This window comes from Phyllobates terribilis, unplaced genomic scaffold (assembly GCF_046119375.1).
Source record: "Phyllobates terribilis strain yellow unplaced genomic scaffold, ASM4611937v1 Scaffold_3__8_contigs__length_932513732, whole genome shotgun sequence".
Taxonomy (NCBI): Eukaryota; Metazoa; Chordata; class Amphibia; order Anura; family Dendrobatidae; genus Phyllobates; species Phyllobates terribilis.
Window position 1 is genome coordinate 267,152,059 of NW_027362763.1, and position 20,204 is coordinate 267,172,262.

At 36.6% G+C, this 20,204-nt stretch overlaps 1 protein-coding gene across 1 annotated transcript in view; it reads left to right on the forward strand.

The window, feature by feature from the left end:
- The window catches only part of SCHIP1 (schwannomin interacting protein 1), a 771,081-nt gene that overhangs the window by 155,656 nt on the left and 595,221 nt on the right, over positions 1-20,204 (forward strand). Inside the window, exon 3 of the mRNA XM_073674798.1 lies at positions 906-986. Coding sequence (XP_073530899.1) covers positions 906-986 — 81 coding nt within the window. The remainder of the gene's footprint in view (positions 1-905; positions 987-20,204) is intronic.

Here is a 20,204-nt window from a genome sequence, read left to right on the forward strand (position 1 = left end):
ATTAATGCCATTGTATGCAGAATGCTATACATAGCACCCCTTTTGCACTTTGCAGTCACTTTTTTCATATTTATTATTGCACTTTTTTGGATATTTGCATACAAAGTTATATATATCATTCATTATCTATCCAAATATTTTTTATGAATCACTATTTTATGCACTAAGCACTTTTTTTCCTACATATCTACCTCTTTTAGTGGTGACACTGATATTGCAGAATGGAATTTATATATTAGGAACGTTTACCATATTTAGGGAAGTCATCTTTCCACTATTCTACTATCATATACTGTATCTATTTTAATTTGTCCTGTAACACTATATGAATTGCTGTATTTTGGATCCATTTTTTAGATATATTTTGAATCATTGGATTAATGTAAACATAACCACTCAGATATTTATAAGACCGTCTCCACGTACATGTTTTAAATGCTTTTATATGTTAATAATAAAGATATGTCTTCTAATTATGTATTTATTATATGTGTAGTCTTTCTTTATAGGTTTAATAGTTTTTTAAAATACTTAAATGGCAGGACAACCCTTTATAAGTCAAAATTGCATATAAAAGCAGTGCAATAAAAAATACAAAAACAGTGCAAATATAATATTATCATCTATGTGCAGCATCAAGAATTTTGGTCCTAGATTTGTATGGGCAAGATTGATATACTATCTTATGCCATGCCGCATTCAACTGCAATAAGCACTGTATGTGATAATGACAAATTTATTTTGTGTTAGTAAAATGTTCAGGAAATTGTTCATCGCAGCTAAAAATCACACAAGCTAATATTGAATTATTTATTTTTCCAATTTGTCTGCATTAAATAGATTTTTTTTTATTTTGAATTGTGACTATATGATTTTAATTATAACTATTTTATATGTCTTTACAGTCATCAGGAGGACATGGATGTAGATAATAATACTGAAAAATACCTTAGCTGTCAGCAACCACTGGAAACCAAAGTGAAAATGTAAGTAAAATCTGTTCTTTCTGATCTATTTCCAGATGGTACTAATGCCAGTTGGCACCATGGCATGTAATAACTTGAAAGCTTCTCTTCAAAAAACTACTGATCCTTCGAAAAAAGTGTAGCAAAGTAGTAAAGGATACTGGGAAAACAACTTGAAAGTTATTTTATTCTCTATATAATATTGAAAATAGAGCACAATATGAAGATACTAAGAAAAAAAAGTCACTGTCACTCCTTTTTCTTGGATAGTAGAACAGAATGGACATCCAGACTTGTATTAAGGTCATTTTTTTTCCACCTGCTCCAAATTTATTACATTGTGTTAATAGGAATACAAGTCATCAACAGAATCAATGGAGGCAGAATAGAATACAATTTCTCCCTATGTTCCATGTGACTAAATATACAAGATAGGCTCAGACTTGCCCACAGGGCAACAGGTGAATCTTCCGGTGGGCCCCCACATGAGCATTGTTTGGCACAACACAATGGATGCTCTGTACTCAGACACAAATCATACAGCTTCTCATTTATTTAATAAATTAACCATTTTATTATTTTATGAAAGCATAAGCCGAAATTACATAGCAACAAACCACATAGTATCCTCTATTCCTGGCAAATAATATTTGCATCTAGCTGAAAAGTAAAGTAGGGCCCCTGAATCAATATTGCTGAAGGACCTATCCTATGAAGGATATCCCAGTCTGACATTGATAAAAGATAACTGACATTCATGATATACCACAGACCTCTGTACTGTATTTGTGAAAGTGGGAATTAGCTACCTACAGTGGCTTGGGAAAGTATTCACCCACCACCCTCCCTTCTTCTTGGCATTTTTCGTGTTTTGCTACCTCACAACTAGAGATGAGCGTTGTTCGACTCGAACTGTTCGCCAATCTCAAATTCGAGCTGTTTTGGGCGGTGTTCGAGCCGTTCGGCGAACACGAACACTTTGAAAAAAATTCGGCTGTTCGAGGTTATGTTCGATAACTGTTCGTGCACCAAAATCATAACTGGATTTTTTCTCAGTAATGATGAAAATTAATGTTAATACGCAGTTTGAGTGTACAGCGGGGCGGGGGGAGGGGCAGGGGATGGATCTCTGCAGGAATAATGAAGATCTCCATTTTTTTTTCTCTTTCCCGCATTTACAGTGGGGAGGTGCAATCTGTCAGCCTATCAGCAGCGCACAAACGGAGCGAAGTGCTTTTTTTCACACAAGCAAGGGCATGTGTCATTGGCAGTATATGTCACATGTCCTTGCCCTATAAGACCCAGCCATTTTCCCCGTCGCCACCATTTTCTCACTGCTGCAGCTGCGTGTTAGACGGCACCGCTGTTGCTGTGTGCGCTATACCATGTTAATTTAAAGCCAATTTTCACAGAAATCTACAGATAGCTTGGGAGTAGGGAAGAGTTGTGATTGCAGTCCTTTTAAGGACTAGGTTACAGCATTTCCTACGACTTTTATCAGGCAAGTCTGTGCTCTTAAATAGATAGGTTGGGAGTAAAGACTAAATGTAATTGCAGTCCTTTTCAGGGCTAGGTTACATCAGTTCCTATCACTTTTTGCCAGGCAGGTCTGTGCCAGTGCTGTGCAAGTTTTTTTCACAGCATTTGGCTAAATCTAGCAAAGCTAATCCTTTTTGGCCTATTGCAGAGTGTGTTAGTCAGTGGAGTAGCCTATCTGTGTTACAAGCTACACCACCTGTGTATAGAATACCAATTTTTTTACTGCACCTAGTGAAGTAAAACCTTTTTGGCATAGCATCATTCTATAAGTCCATCTATACTGACCTCCATAAGGTTGCAAACTGAATATAATTTTTTTCTGCATCTAGCTCTGAAAAAATATTTGGGCTTCTAACGGTGTGTCGGACTTGTTCTATTAGTCCATCTATACTGACCTCCATCAGGTTGCAAATTAAAAATAATTTATTTCTACATCTAGCTCTGAAAAAATATTTGGGCTTCTAGCAGTGTGTGGGATTTGGCCTATTAGTCCATCTATACTGACCTCCATCAGGTTGCAAATTAAAAATATTTTTTATCTGCATCTAGCCCTGAAAAAATATTTGGGCTTCTAGCAGTGTGTGGGACTTGTTCTATTAGTCCATCTATACTGACCTCCATCAGGTTGCAAATTGAATATAATTTTTTTCTGCATCTAGCTCTGAAAAAATATTTGGGCTTCTAGCAGTGTGTGGGACTTGTTCTATTAGTCCATCTATACTGACCTCCATCAGGTTGCAAATTGAATATAATTTTTTCCTGCATCTAGCTCTGAAAAAATATTTGGGCTTCTAGCAGTGTGTGAGACTTGGTCTATTAGTCCATCTATACTGACCTCCATCAGGTTGCAAATTGAATATAATTTTTTTCTGCATCTAGCTCTGAAAAAATATTTGGGCTTCTAGCAGTGTGTGGGACTTGGTCTATTAGTCCATCTATACTGACCTCCATCAGGTTGCAAATTGAATATAATTTTTTTCTGCATCTAGCCCTGAAAAATATTTGGGCTTCTAGCAGTGTGTGGGACTTGTTCTATTAGTCCATCTATACTGACCTCCATCAGGTTGCAAATTGAATATAATTTTTTTCTGCATCTAGCTATGAAAAAATATTTGGGCTTCTAGCAGTGTGTGGGACTTGGTATATTAGTCCATCTATACTGACCTCCATCAGGTTGCAAATTAAATTTTTTTTTTTTCTGCATCTAGCTCTGAAAAAATATTTGGGCTTCTAGCAGTGTGTGGGACTTGGTCTATTAGTCCATCTATACTGACCTCCATCAGGTTGCAAATTCAATATAATTTTTTTCTGTATCTAGCTCTGAAAAAATATTTGGGCTTCTAGCAGGGTGTGGGACTTGGTCTATTAGTCCATCTATACTGACCTCCATAAGGTTGCAAATTGAATATAATTTTTTTCTGTATCTAGCCCTGAAAAAATATTTGGGCTTCTAGCAGTGTGTGGGACTTGGTCTATTAGTCCATCTATACTGACCTCCATCAGGTTGCAAATTGAATATAATTTTTTTCTGCATCTAGCTCTGAAAAAATATTTGGGCTTCTAGCAGTGTGTGGGACTTGTTCTATTAGTCCATCTATACTGACCTCCATCAGGATGCAAATTGAATATCATTTTTTTCTGCATCTAGCTCTGAAAAACTATTTGGGCTTCTAGCAGTGTGTGGGACTTGTTCTATTAGTCCATCTATACTGACCTCCATCAGGTTGCAAATTGAATATAATTTTTTTCTGCATCTAGCCCTGAAAAAATATTTGGGCTTCTAGCAGTGTGTGGGACTTGGTCTATTTGTCCATCTATACTGACCTCCATCAGGTTGCAAATTGAATATAATTTTTTTCTGCGTCTAGCCCTGAAAAAATATTTGGGCTTCTAGCAGTGTGTGGGACTTGGTCTATTAGTCCATCTATACTGACCTCCATCAGGTTGCAAATTAAAAATATTTTTTTTCTGCATCTAGCTCTGAAAAAATATTTGGGCTTCTAGCAGTGTGTGGGACTTGTTCTATTAGTCCATCTATACTGACCTCCATCAGGTTGCAAATTGAATAAAAAAATTTTCTGCATCTAGCTCTGAAAAAATATTTGGGCTTCTAGCAGTGTGTGGGACTTGGTCTATTAGTCCATCTATACTGACCTCCATCAGGTTGCAAATTGAATATAATTTTTTTCTGCATCTAGCTCTGAAAAAATATTTGGGCTTCTAGCAGTGTGTGGGACTTGTTCTATTAGTCCATCTATACTGACCTCCATCAGGTTGCAAATAGAATATATATTTTTTCTGCATCTAGCTCTGAAAAAATATTTGGGCTTCTAGCAGTGTGTGGGACTTGTTCTATTAGTCCATATATACTGACCTCCATCAGGTTGCAAATTCAATATAATTTTTTTCTGCATCTAGCTCTGAAAAAATATTTGGGCTTCTAGCAGTGTGTGGGACTTGTTCTATTAGTCCATCTATACTGACCTCCATCAGGTTGCAAATTGAATATAATTTTTTTCTGCATCTAGCTCTGAAAAAATATTTGGGCTTCTAGCAGTGTGTGGGACTTGTTCTATTAGTCCATCTATACTGACCTTCATCAGGTTGCAAATTGAATATCATTTTTTTCTGCATCTAGCTCTGAAAAAATATTTGGGCTTCTAGCAGTGTGTGGGACTTGTTCTATTAGTCCATATATACTGACCTCCATCAGGTTGCAAATTCAATATAATTTTTTTCTGCATCTAGCTCTGAAAAAATATTTGGGCTTCTAGCAGTGTGTGGGACTTGTTCTATTAGTCCATCTATACTGACCTCCATCAGGTTGCAAATTGAATATAATTTTTTTCTGCATCTAGCTCTGAAAAAATATTTGGGCTTCTAGCAGTGTGTGGGACTTGTTCTATTAGTCCATCTATACTGACCTTCATCAGGTTGCAAATTGAATATAATTTTTTTCTGCATCTAGCTCTGAAAAAATATTTGGGCTTCTAGCAGTGTGTGGGACTTGTTCTTTTAGTCCATCTATACTGACCTCCATCAGGTTGCAAATTGAATATAATTTTTTTCTGCATCTAGCTCTCAAAAAATATTTGGGCGTCTAGCAGTGTGTGGGACTTGGTATATTAGTCCATCTATACTGACCTCCATCAGGTTGCAAATTAAAAATATTTTTTTTCTGCATCTAGCTCTGAAAAAATATTTGGGCTTTTAGCAGTGTGTGGGACTTAGTCTATTAGTTCATCTATACTGACCTCCATCAGGTTGCAAATTCAATATAATTTTTTTCTGCATCTAGCTCTGAAAAAATATTTGGGCTTCTAGCAGTGTGTGGGACTTGGTCTATTAGTCCATCTATACTGACCTCCATCAGGTTGCAAATTGAATATAATTTTTTTCTGTATCTAGCCCTGAAAAAATATTTGGGCTTCTAGCAGTGTGTGGGACTTGGTCTATTAGTCCATCTATACTGACCTCCATCAGGTTGCAAATTGAATATAATTTTTTTCTGCATCTAGCTCTGAAAAAATATTTGGGCTTCTAGCAGTGTGTGCGACTTGTTCTATTAGTCCATCTATACTGACCTCCATCAGGTTGCAAATTGAATGTAATTTTTTTCTGCATCTAGCTCTGAAAAACTATTTGGGCTTCTAGCAGTGTGTGGGACTTGTTCTATTAGTCCATCTATACTGACCTCCATCAAGTTGCAAATTGAATATAATTTTTTTCTGAATCTAGCTCTGAAAAAATATTTGGGCTTCTAGCAGTGTGTGGGACTTGTTCTATTAGTCCATCTATACTGACCTCCATCAGGTTGCAAATTGAATATAATTTTTTTCTGCATCTAGCCCTGAAAAAATATTTGGGCTTCTAGCAGTGTGTGGGACTTGGTCTATTAGTCCATCTATACTGACCTCCATCAGGTTGCAAATTGAATATAATTTTTTTCTGCGTCTAGCCCTGAAAAAATATTTGGGCTTCTAGCAGTGTGTGGGACTTGGTCTATTAGTCCATCTATACTGACCTCCATCAGGTTGCAAATTAAAAATAATTTTTTTCTGCATCTAGCTCTGAAAAAATATTTGGGCTTCTAGCAGTGTGTGGGACTTGTTCTATTAGTCCATCTATACTGACCTCCATCAGGTTGCAAACTGAATATAATTTTTTTCTGCATCTAGCTCTGAAAAAATATTTCGGCTTCTAGCAGTGTGTCGGACTTGGTCTATTAGTCCATCTATACTGACCTCCATCAGGTTGCAAATTGAATATAATTTTTTTCTGCATCTAGCTCTGAAAAAATATTTGGGCTTCTAGCAGTGTGTGGGACTTGGTCTATTAGTCCATCTATACTGACCTCCATCAGGTTGCAAATAGAATATGTTTTTTTTCTGCATCTAGCTCTGAAAAAATATTTGGGCTTCTAGCAGTGTGTGGGACTTGTTCTATTAGTCCATATATACTGACCTCCATCAGGTTGCAAATTCAATATAATTTTTTTCTGCATCTAGCTCTGAAAAAATATTTGGGCTTCTAGCAGTGTGTGGGACTTGTTCTATTAGTCCATCTATACTGACCTCCATCAGGTTGCAAATTGAATATAATTTTTTTCTGCATCTAGCTCTGAAAAAATATTTGGGCTTCTAGCAGTGTGTGGGACTTGTTCTATTAGTCCATCTATACTGACCTCCATCAGGTTGCAAATTGAATATAATTTTTTTATGCATCTAGCTCTGAAAAAATATTTGGGCTTCTAGCAGTGTGTGGGACTTGGTCTATTAGTCCATCTATACGGACCTCCATCAGGTGGCAAATTGAATATCATTTTTTTCTGCATCTAGCCCTGAAAAAATATTTGGGCTTCTAGCAGTGTGTGGGACTTGGTCTATTAGTCCATCTATACTGACCTCCATCAGGTTGCAAATTAAAAATAATTTTTTTCTGCATCTAGCTCTGAAAAAATATTTGGGATTCTAGCAGTGTGTGCGACTTGTTCTATTAGTCCATCTATACTGACCTCCATCAGGTTGCAAATTGAATATAATTTTTTTCTGCATCTAGCTCTGAAAAAATATTTGGGCTTCTAGCAGTGTTTGGGACTTGTTCTATTAGTCCATCTATACTGACCTCCATCAGGTTGCAAATTGAATATAATTTTTTTCTGCATCTAGCTCTGAAAAAATATTTGGGCTTCTAGCAGTGTGTGGGACTTTTTCTATTAGTCCATCTATACTGACCTCCATCAGGTTGCAAATTGAATATAATTTTTATCTGCATCTAGCTCTGAAAAAATATTTGGGCTTCTAGCAGTGTGTGGGACTTGGCCTATTAGTCCATCTATACTGACCTCCATCAGGTTGCAAATTAAAAATATTTTTTATCTGCATCTAGCCCTGAAAAAATATTTGGCTTCTAGCAGTGTGTGGGACTTGTTCTATTAGTCCATCTATACTGACCTCCATCAGGTTGCAAATTGAATATAATTTTTTTCTGCATCTAGCTCTGAAAAAATATTTGGGCTTCTAGCAGTGTGTGGGACTTGTTCTATTAGTCCATCTATACTGACCTCCATCAGGTTGCAAATTGAATATAATTTTTTTCTGCATCTAGCTCTGAAAAAATATTTCGGCTTCTAGCAGTGTGTGGGACTTGTTCTATTAGTCCATCTATACTGACCTCCATCAGGTTGCAAATTGAATATAATTTTTTTCTGCATCTAGCTCTGAAAAAATATTTCGGCTTCTAGCAGTGTGTCGGACTTGGTCTATTAGTCCATCTATACTGACCTCCATCAGGTTGCAAATTGAATATAATTTTTTTCTGCATCTAGCTCTGAAAAAATATTTGGGCTTCTAGCAGTGTGTGGGACTTGGTCTATTAGTCCATCTATACTGACCTCCATCAGGTTGCAAATAGAATATATTTTTTTTCTGCATCTAGCTCTGAAAAAATATTTGGGCTTCTAGCAGTGTGTGGGACTTGTTCTATTAGTCCATATATACGGACCTCCATCAGGTTGCAAATTCAATATAATTTTTTTCTGCATCCAGCTCTGAAAAAATATTTGGGCTTCTAGCAGTGTGTGGGACTTGTTCTATTAGTCCATCTATACTGACCTCCATCAGGTTGCAAATTGAATATAATTTTTTTCTGCATCTAGCTCTGAAAAAATATTTGGGCTTCTAGCAGTGTGTGGGACTTGTTCTATTAGTCCATCTATACTGACCTCCATCAGGTTGCAAATTGAATATAATTTTTTTATGCATCTAGCTCTGAAAAAATATTTGGGCTTCTAGCAGTGTGTGGGACGTGGTCTATTAGTCCATCTATACGGACCTCCATCAGGTGGCAAATTGAATATCATTTTTTTCTGCATCTAGCCCTGAAAAAATATTTGGGCTTCTAGCAGTGTGTGGGACTTGGTCTATTAGTCCATCTATACTGACCTCCATCAGGTTGCAAATTGAATATAATTTTTTTCTGCATCTAGCTCTGAAAAAATATTTGGGCTTCTAGCAGTGTTTGGGACTTGTTCTATTAGTCCATCTATACTGACCTCCATCAGGTTGCAAATTGAATATAATTTTTTTCTGCATCTAGCTCTGAAAAAATATTTGGGCTTCTAGCAGTGTGTGGGACTTTTTCTATTAGTCCATCTATACTGACCTCCATCAGGTTGCAAATTGAATATAATTTTTATCTGCATCTAGCTCTGAAAAAATATTTGGGCTTCTAGCAGTGTGTGGGACTTGGCCTATTAGTCCATCTATACTGACCTCCATCAGGTTGCAAATTAAAAATATTTTTTATCTGCATCTAGCCCTGAAAAAATATTTGGCTTCTAGCAGTGTGTGGGACTTGTTCTATTAGTCCATCTATACTGACCTCCATCAGGTTGCAAATTGAATATAATTTTTTTATGCATCTAGCTCTGAAAAAATATTTGGGCTTCTAGCAGTGTGTGGGACTTGTTCTATTAGTCCATCTATACTGACCTCCATCAGGTTGCAAATTGAATATAATTTTTTTCTGCATCTAGCTCTGAAAAAATATTTGGGCTTCTAGCAGTGTGTGGGACTTGTTCTATTAGTCCATCTATACTGACCTCCATCAGGTTGCAAATTGAATATAATTTTTTTCTGCATCTAGCTCTGAAAAAATATTTGGGCTTCTAGCAGTGTGCGGGACTTGGTCTATTAGTCCATCTATACTGACCTCCATCAGGTTGCAAATTAAAAATAATTTTTTTCTGCATCTAGCTCTGAAAAAATATTTGGGCTTCTAGCAGTGTTTGGGACTTGTTCTATTAGTCCATCTACACTGACCTCCATCAGGTTGCAAATTGAATATAATTTTTTTCTACATCTAGCTCTGAAAAAATATTTGGGCTTCTAGCAGTGTGTGGGACTTGGTCTATTAGTCCATCTATACTGACCTCCATCAGGTTGCAAATTGAATATAATTTTTTTCTGCATCTAGCCCTGAAAAATATTTGGGCTTCTAGCAGTGTGTGGGACTTGTTCTATTAGTCCATCTATACTGACCTCCATCAGGTTGCAAATTGAATATAATTTTTTTCTGCATCTAGCTCTGAAAAAATATTTGGGCTTCTAGCAGTGTGTGGGACTTGGTATATTAGTCCATCTATACTGACCTCCATCAGGTTGCAAATTAAAAATATTTTTTTTCTGCATCTAGTTCTGAAAAAATATTTGGGCTTCTAGCAGTGTGTGGGACTTGGTCTATTAGTCCATCTATACTGACCTCCATCAGGTTGCAAATAGAATATATTTTTTTTCTGCATCTAGCTCTGAAAAAATATTTGGGCTTCTAGCAGTGTGTGGGACTTGTTCTATTATTCCATATATACTGACCTCCATCAGGTTGCAAATTCAATATAATTTTTTTCTGCATCTAGCTCTGAAAAAATATTTGGGCTTCTAGCAGTGTGTGGGACTTGTTCTATTAGTCCATCTATACTGACCTCCATCAGGTTGCAAATTGAATATAATTTTTTTATGCATCTAGCTCTGAAAAAATATTTGGGCTTCTAGCAGTGTGTGGGACTTGGTCTATTAGTCCATCTATACGGACCTCCATCAGGTGGCAAATTGAATATCATTTTTTTCTGCATCTAGCCCTGAAAAAATATTTGGGCTTCTAGCAGTGTGTGGGACTTGGTCTATTAGTCCATCTATACTGACCTCCATCAGGTTGCAAATTAAAAATAATTTTTTTCTGCATCTAGCTCTGAAAAAATATTTGGGATTCTAGCAGTGTGTGCGACTTTTTCTATTAGTCCATCTATACTGACCTCCATCAGGTTGCAAATTGAATATAATTTTTTTCTGCATCTAGCTCTGAAAAAATATTTGGGCTTCTAGCAGTGTGTGGGACTTGGTATATTAGTCCATCTATACTGACCTCCATCAGGTTGCAAATTAAAAATATTTTTTTTCTGCATCTAGTTCTGAAAAAATATTTGGGCTTCTAGCAGTGTGTGGGACTTGGTCTATTAGTTCATCTATACTGACCTCCATCAGGTTGCAAATTCAATATAATTTTTTTCTTCATCTAGCTCTGAAAAAATATTTGGGCTTCTAGCAGTGTGTGGGACTTGGTCTATTAGTCCATCTATACTGACCTCCATCAGGTTGCAAACTGAATATAATTTTTTTCTGTATCTAGCCCTGAAAAAATATTTGGGCTTCTAGCAGTGTGTGGGACTTGGTCTATTAGTCCATCTATACTGACCTCCATCAGGTTGCAAATTGAATATAATTTTTTTCTGCATCTAGCTCTGAAAAAATATTTGGGCTTCTAGCAGTGTGTGCGACTTGTTCTATTAGTCCATCTATACTGACCTCCATCAGGTTGCAAATTGAATATCATTTTTTTCTGCATCTAGCTCTGAAAAAATATTTGGGCTTCTAGCAGTGTGTGGGACTTGGTCTATTAGTCCATCTATACTGACCTCCATCAGGTTGCAAATTGAATGTAATTTTTTTCTGCATCTAGCTCTGAAAAACTATTTGGGCTTCTAGCAGTGTGAGGGTATTGTTCTATTAGTCCATCTATACTGACCTCCATCAGGTTGCAAATTGAATATAATTTTTTTCTGCATCTAGCCCTGAAAAAATATTTGGGCTTCTAGCAGTGTGTGGGACTTGGTCTATTAGTCCATCTATACTGACCTGCATCAGGTTGCAAATTGAATATAATTTTTTTCTGCATCTAGCCCTGAAAAAATATTTGGGCTTCTAGCAGTGTGTGGGACTTGGTCTATTAGTCCATCTATACTGACCTCCATCAGGTTGCAAATTGAATATAATTTTTTTCTGCATCTAGCTCTGAAAAAATATTTGGGCTTCTAGCAGTGTGTGGGACTTGGTCTATTAGTCCATCTATACTGACCTCCATCAGGTTGCAAATTGAATATAATTTTTTTCTGCATCTAGCTGTGAAAAAATATTTGGGCTTCTAGCAGTGTGTGGGACTTGTTCTATTAGTCCATCTATACTGACCTCCATCAGGTTGCAAATTGAATATAATTTTTTTCTGCATCTAGCTCTGAAAAAATATTTGGGCTTCTAGCAGTGTGTGGGACTTGGTCTATTAGTCCATCTATACTGACCTCCATCAGGTTGCAAATTGAATATAATTTTTTTCTCCATCTAGCGCTGAAAAATATTTGGGCTTCTAGCAGTGTGTGGGACTTGTTCTATTAGTCCATCTATACTGACCTCCATCAGGTTGCAAATTGAATATAATTTTTTTCTGCATCTAGCTTTGAAAAAAAATTTGGGCTTCTAGCAGTGTGTGGGACTTGGTATATTAGTCCATCTATACTGACCTCCATCAGGTTGCAAATTAAAAATATTTTTTTTCTGCATCTAGCTCTGAAAAAATATTTGGGCTTCTAGCAGTGTGTGGTACTTGGTCTATTAGTTCATCTATACTGACCTCCATCAGGTTGCAAATTCAATATAATTTTTTTCTGCATCTAGCTCTGAAAAAATATTTGGGCTTCTAGCAGTGTGTGGGACTTGGTCTATTAGTCCAACTATGCTGACCTCCATCAGGTTGCAAATTGAATATAATTTTTTTCTGCATCTACCCCTGAAAAAATATTTGGGCTTCTAGCAGTGTGTGGGACTTGGTCTATTAGTCCATCTATACTGACCTCCATCAGGTTGCAAATTGAATATAATTTTTTTCTGCATCTAGCTCTGAAAAAATATTTGGGCTTCTAGCAGTGTGTGCGACTTGTTCTATTAGTCCATCTATACTGACCTCCATCAGGTTGCAAATTGAATATCATTTTTTTCTGCATCTAGCTCTGAAAAAATATTTGGGCTTCTAGCAGTGTGTGGGACTTGGTCTATTAGTCCATCTATACTGACCTCCATCAGGTTGCAAATTGAATGTAATTTTTTTCTGTATCTAGCTCTGAAAAAATATTTGGGCTTCTAGCAGTGTGTGGGACTTGTTCTATTAGTCCATCTATACTGACCTCCATCAGGTTGCAAATTGAATATAATTTTTTTCTGCATCTAGCCCTGAAAAAATATTTGGGCTTCTAGCAGTGTGTGGGACTTGGTCTATTAGTCCATCTATACTGACCTCCATCAGGTTGCAAATTGAATATAATTTTTTTCTGCATCTAGCCCTGAAAAAATATTTGGGCTTCTAGCAGTGTGTGGGACTTGATCTATTAGTCCATCTATACTGACCTCCATCAGGTTGCAAATTAAAAATAATTTTTTTCTGCATCTAGCTCTGAAAAAATATTTGGGCTTCTAGCAGTGTGTGGGACTTGTTCTATTAGTCCATCTATACTGACCTCCATCAGGTTGCAAATTGAATATAATTTTTTTCTGTATCTAGCTCTGAAAAAATATTTGGGCTTCTAGCAGTGTGTGGGACTTGGTCTATTAGTCCATCTATACTGACCTCCATCAGGTTGCAAATTGAATATAATTTTTTTCTGCATCTAGCTCTGAAAAAATATTTGGGCTTCTAGCAGTGTGTGGGACTTGTTCTCTTAGTCCATCTATACTGACCTCCATCAGGTTGCAAATAGAATATATTTTTTTTCTGCATCTAGCTCTGAAAAAATATTTGGGCTTCTAGCAGTGTGTGGGACTTGTTCTATTAGTCCATATATACTGACCTCCATCAGGTTGCAAATTCAATATAATTTTTTTCTGCATCTAGCTCTGAAAAAATATTTGGGCTTCTAGCAGTGTGTGGGACTTGTTCTATTAGTCCATCTATACTGACCTCCATCAGGTTGCAAATTGAATATAATTTTTTTCTGCATCTAGCTCTGAAAAAATATTTGGGCTTCTAGCAGTGTGTGGGACTTGTTCTATTAGTCCATCTATACTGACCTCCATCAGGTTGCAAATTAAAAATAATTTTTTTCTGCATCTAGCTCTGAAAAAATATTTGGGCTTCTAGCAGTGTGTGCGACTTGTTCTATTAGTCCATCTATACTGACCTCCATCAGGTTGCAAATTGAATATAATTTTTTTCTGCATCTAGCTCTGAAAAAATATTTGGGCTTCTAGCAGTGTTTGGGACTTGTTCTATTAGTCCATCTATACTGACCTCCATCAGGTTGCAAATTGAATATAATTTTTTTCTGCATCTAGCTCTGAAAAAATATTTGGGCTTCTAGCAGTGTGTGGGACTTGTTCTATTAGTCTATCTATACTGACCTCCATCAGGTTGCAAATTGAATATAATTTTTTTCTGCATCTAGCCCTGAAAAAATATTTGGGCTTCTAGCAGTGTGTGGGACTTGGTCTATTAGTCCATCTATACTGACCTCCATCAGGTTGCAAATTAAAAATAATTTGTTTCTGCATCTAGCTCTGAAAAAATATTTGGGCTTCTAGCAGTGTGTGCAACTTGTTCTATTAGTCCATCTATACTGACCTCCATCAGGTTGCAAATTGAATATAATTTTTTTCTGCATCTAGCTCTGAAAAAATATTTGGGCTTCTAGCAGTGTGTGGGACTTGTTCTATTAGTCCATCTATACTGACCTCCATCAGGTTGCAAATTGAATATAATTTTTTTCTGCATCTAGCTCTGAAAAAATATTTGGGCTTCTAGCAGTGTGTGGAACTTGTTCTATTAGTCCATCTATACTGACCTCCATCAGGTTGCAAATTGAATATAATTTTTTTCTGCATCTAGCTCTGAAAAAATATTTGGGCTTCTAGCAGTGTGTGGGACTTGTTCTATTAGTCTATCTATACTGACCTCCATCAGGTTGCAAATAGAATATATTTTTTTTCTGCATCTAGCTCTGAAAAAATATTTGGGCTTCTAGCAGTGTGTGGGACTTGTTCTATTAGTCCATATATACTGACCTCCATCAGGTTGCAAATTCAATATAATTTTTTTCTGGATCTAGCTCTGAAAAAATATTTGGGCTTCTAGCAGTGTGTGGGACTTGTTCTATTAGTCCACCTATACTGACCTCCATCAGGTTGCAAATTGAATATAATTTTTTTCTGCATCTAGCTCTGAAAAAATATTTGGGCTTCTAGCAGTGTGTGGGACTTGTTCTATTAGTCCATCTATACTGACCTCCATCAGGTTGCAAATTGAATATAATTTTTTTATGCATCTAGCTCTGAAAAAATATTTGGGCTTCTAGCAGTGTGTGGGACTTGGTCTATTAGTCCATCTATACTGACCTCCATCAGGTGGCAAACTGAATATCATTTTTTTCTGCATCTAGCCCTGAAAAAATATTTGGGCTTCTAGCAGTGTGTGGGACTTGGTCTATTAGTCCATCTATACTGACCTCCATCAGGTTGCAAATTAAAAATAATTTGTTTCTGCATCTAGCTCTGAAAAAATATTTGGGCTTCTAGCAGTGTGTGCAACTTGTTCTATTAGTCCATCTATACTGACCTCCATCAGGTTGCAAATTGAATATAATTTTTTTCTGCATCTAGCTCTGAAAAAATATTTGGGCTTCTAGCAGTGTGTGGGACTTGTTCTATTAGTCCATCTATACTGACCTCCATCAGGTTGCAAATTGAATATAATTTTTTTCTGCATCTAGCTCTGAAAAAATATTTGGGCTTCTAGCAGTGTGTGGAACTTGTTCTATTAGTCCATCTATACTGACCTCCATCAGGTTGCAAATTGAATATAATTTTTTTCTGCATCTAGCTCTGAAAAAATATTTGGGCTTCTAGCAGTGTGTGGGACTTGTTCTATTAGTCTATCTATACTGACCTCCATCAGGTTGCAAATAGAATATATTTTTTTTCTGCATCTAGCTCTGAAAAAATATTTGGGCTTCTAGCAGTGTGTGGGACTTGTTCTATTAGTCCATATATACTGACCTCCATCAGGTTGCAAATTGAATATAATTTTTTTCTGGATCTAGCTCTGAAAAAATATTTGGGCTTCTAGCAGTGTGTGGGACTTGTTCTATTAGTCCACCTATACTGACCTCCATCAGGTTGCAAATTGAATATAATTTTTTTCTGCATCTAGCTCTGAAAAAATATTTGGGCTTCTAGCAGTGTGTGGGACTTGTTCTATTAGTCCATCTATACTGACCTCCATCAGGTTGCAAATTGAATATAATTTTTTTATGCATCTAGCTCTGAAAAAATATTTGGGCTTCTAGCAGTGTGTGGGACTTGGTCTATTAGTCCATCTATACTGACCTCCATCAGGTGGCAAACTGAATATCATTTTTTTCTGCATCTAGCCCTGAAAAAATATTTGGGCTTCTAGCAGTGTGTGGGACTTGGTCTATTAGTCCATCTATACTGACCTCCATCAGGTTGCAAATTAAAAATAATTTTTTTCTGCATCTAGCTCTGAAAAAATATTTGGGCTTCTAGCAGTGTGTGCGACTTGTTCTATTAGTCCATCTATACTGACCTCCATCAGGTTGCAAATTGAATATAATTTTTTTCTGCATCTAGCTCTGAAAAAAAATTTGGGCTTCTAGCAGTGTTTGGGACTTGTTCTATTAGTCCATCTATACTGACCTCCATCAGGTTGCAAATTGAATATAATTTTTTTCTGCATCTAGCTCTGAAAAAATATTTGGGCTTCTAGCAGTGTGTCGGACTTGTTCTATTAGTCCATCTATACTGACCTCCATCAGGTTGCAAACTGAATATAATTTTTTTCTGCATCTAGCTCTGAAAAAATATTTGGGCTTCTAGAAGTGTGTGGGACTTGTTCTATTAGTCCATCTATACTGACCTCCATCAGGTTGCAAATTGAATATAATTTTTTTCTGCATCTAGCCCTGAAAAAATATTTGGGCTTCTAGCAGTGTGTGGGACTTGGTCTATTAGTCCATCTATACTGACCTCCATCAGGTTGCAAATTAAAAATAATTTGTTTCTGCATCTAGCTCTGAAAAAATATTTGGGCTTCTAGCAGTGTGTGCGACTTGTTCTATTAGTCCATCTATACTGACCTCCATCAGGTTGCAAATTGAATATAATTTTTTTCTGCATCTAGCTCTGAAAAAATATTTGGGCTTCTAGCAGTGTGTGGGACTTGTTCTATTAGTCCATCTATACTGACCTCCATCAGGTTGCAAATTGAATATAATTTCTTTCTGCATCTAGCTCTGAAAAAATATTTGGGCTTCTAGCAGTGTGTGGAACTTGTTCTATTAGTCCATCTATACTGACCTCCATCAGGTTGCAAATTGAATATAATTTTTTTCTGCATCTAGCTCTGAAAAAATATTTGGGCTTCTAGCAGTGTGTGGGACTTGGTCTATTAGTCCATCTATACTGACCTCCATCAGGTTGCAAATTAAAAATAATTTTTTTCTGCATCTAGCTCTGAAAAAATATTTGGGCTTCTAGCAGTGTGTGTGACTTGTTCTCTTAGTCCATCTATACTGACCTCCATCAGGTTGCAAATTGAATATCATTTTTTTCTTCATCTAGCCCTGAAAAAATATTTGGGCTTCTAGCAGTGTGTGGGACTTGGTCTATTAGTCCATCTATTCTGACTTCCATCAGGTTGCAAATTGAATGCAATTTTTTTCTGCATCTAGCTCTGAAAAACTATTTGGGCTTCTAGCAGTGTGTGGGACTTGTTCTATTAGTCCATCTATACTGACCTCCATCAGGTTGCAAATTGAATATAATTTTTTTCTGCATCTAGCCCTGAAAAAATATTTGGGCTTCTAGCAGTGTGTGGGACTTGGTCTATTAGTCCATCTATACTGACCTCCATCAGGTTGCAAATTAAAAATAATTTTTTTCTGCATCTAGCTCTGAAAAAATATTTGGGCTTCTAGCAGTGTGTGCGACTTGTTCTATTAGTCCATCTATACTGACCTCCATCAGGTTGCAAATTGAATATAATTTTTTCTGCATTTAGGTCTGAAAAAATATTTGGCCTTCTAGCAGTGTGTGGGACTTGGTCTATTAGTCCATCTATACTGACCTCCATCAGGTTGCAAATTGAATATAATTTTTTTCTGCATCTAGCTCTGAAAAAATATTTGGGCTTCTAGCAGTGTGTGGAACTTGTTCTATTAGTCCATCTATACTGACCTCCATCAGGTTGCAAATTGAATATAATTTTTTTCTGCATCTAGCTCTGAAAAAATATTTGGGCTTCTAGCAGTGTGTGGGACTTGTTCTATTAGTCTATCTATACTGACCTCCATCAGGTTGCAAATAGAATATATTTTTTTTCTGCATCTAGCTCTGAAAAAATATTTGGGCTTCTAGCAGTGTGTGGGACTTGTTCTATTAGTCCATATATACTGACCTCCATCAGGTTGCAAATTCAATATAATTTTTTTCTGGATCTAGCTCTGAAAAAATATTTGGGCTTCTAGCAGTGTGTGGGACTTGTTCTATTAGTCCACCTATACTGACCTCCATCAGGTTGCAAATTGAATATAATTTTTTTCTGCATCTAGCTCTGAAAAAATATTTGGGCTTCTAGCAGTGTGTGGGACTTGTTCTATTAGTCCATCTATACTGACCTCCATCAGGTTGCAAATTGAATATAATTTTTTTATGCATCTAGCTCTGAAAAAATATTTGGGCTTCTAGCAGTGTGTGGGACTTGGTCTATTAGTCCATCTATACTGACCTCCATCAGGTGGCAAACTGAATATCATTTTTTTCTGCATCTAGCCCTGAAAAAATATTTGGGCTTCTAGCAGTGTGTGGGACTTGGTCTATTAGTCCATCTATACTGACCTCCATCAGGTTGCAAATTAAAAATAATTTGTTTCTGCATCTAGCTCTGAAAAAATATTTGGGCTTCTAGCAGTGTGTGCAACTTGTTCTATTAGTCCATCTATACTGACCTCCATCAGGTTGCAAATTGAATATAATTTTTTTCTGCATCTAGCTCTGAAAAAATATTTGGGCTTCTAGCAGTGTGTGGGACTTGTTCTATTAGTCCATCTATACTGACCTCCATCAGGTTGCAAATTGAATATAATTTTTTTCTGCATCTAGCTCTGAAAAAATATTTGGGCTTCTAGCAGTGTGTGGAACTTGTTCTATTAGTCCATCTATACTGACCTCCATCAGGTTGCAAATTGAATATAATTTTTTTCTGCATCTAGCTCTGAAAAAATATTTGGGCTTCTAGCAGTGTGTGGGACTTGTTCTATTAGTCTATCTATACTGACCTCCATCAGGTTGCAAATAGAATATATTTTTTTTCTGCATCTAGCTCTGAAAAAATATTTGGGCTTCTAGCAGTGTGTGGGACTTGTTCTATTAGTCCATATATACTGACCTCCATCAGGTTGCAAATTCAATATAATTTTTTTCTGGATCTAGCTCTGAAAAAATATTTGGGCTTCTAGCAGTGTGTGGGACTTGTTCTATTAGTCCACCTATACTGACCTCCATCAGGTTGCAAATTGAATATAATTTTTTTCTGCATCTAGCTCTGAAAAAATATTTGGGCTTCTAGCAGTGTGTGGGACTTGTTCTATTAGTCCATCTATACTGACCTCCATCAGGTTGCAAATTGAATATAATTTTTTTATGCATCTAGCTCTGAAAAAATATTTGGGCTTCTAGCAGTGTGTGGGACTTGGTATATTAGTCCATCTATACTGACCTCCATCAGGTTGCAAATTAAAAATATTTTTTTTCTGCATCTAGTTCTGAAAAAATATTTGGGCTTCTAGCAGTGTGTGGGACTTGGTCTATTAGTTCATCTATACTGACCTCCATCAGGTTGCAAATTCAATATAATTTTTTTCTTCATCTAGCTCTGAAAAAATATTTGGGCTTCTAGCAGTGTGTGGGACTTGGTCTATTAGTCCATCTATACTGACCTCCATCAGGTTGCAAACTGAATATAATTTTTTTCTGTATCTAGCCCTGAAAAAATATTTGGGCTTCTAGCAGTGTGTGGGACTTGGTCTATTAGTCCATCTATACTGACCTCCATCAGGTTGCAAATTGAATATAATTTTTTTCTGCATCTAGCTCTGAAAAAATATTTGGGCTTCTAGCAGTGTGTGCGACTTGTTCTATTAGTCCATCTATACTGACCTCCATCAGGTTGCAAATTGAATATCATTTTTTTCTGCATCTAGCTCTGAAAAAATATTTGGGCTTCTAGCAGTGTGTGGGACTTGGTCTATTAGTCCATCTATACTGACCTCCATCAGGTTGCAAATTGAATGTAATTTTTTTCTGCATC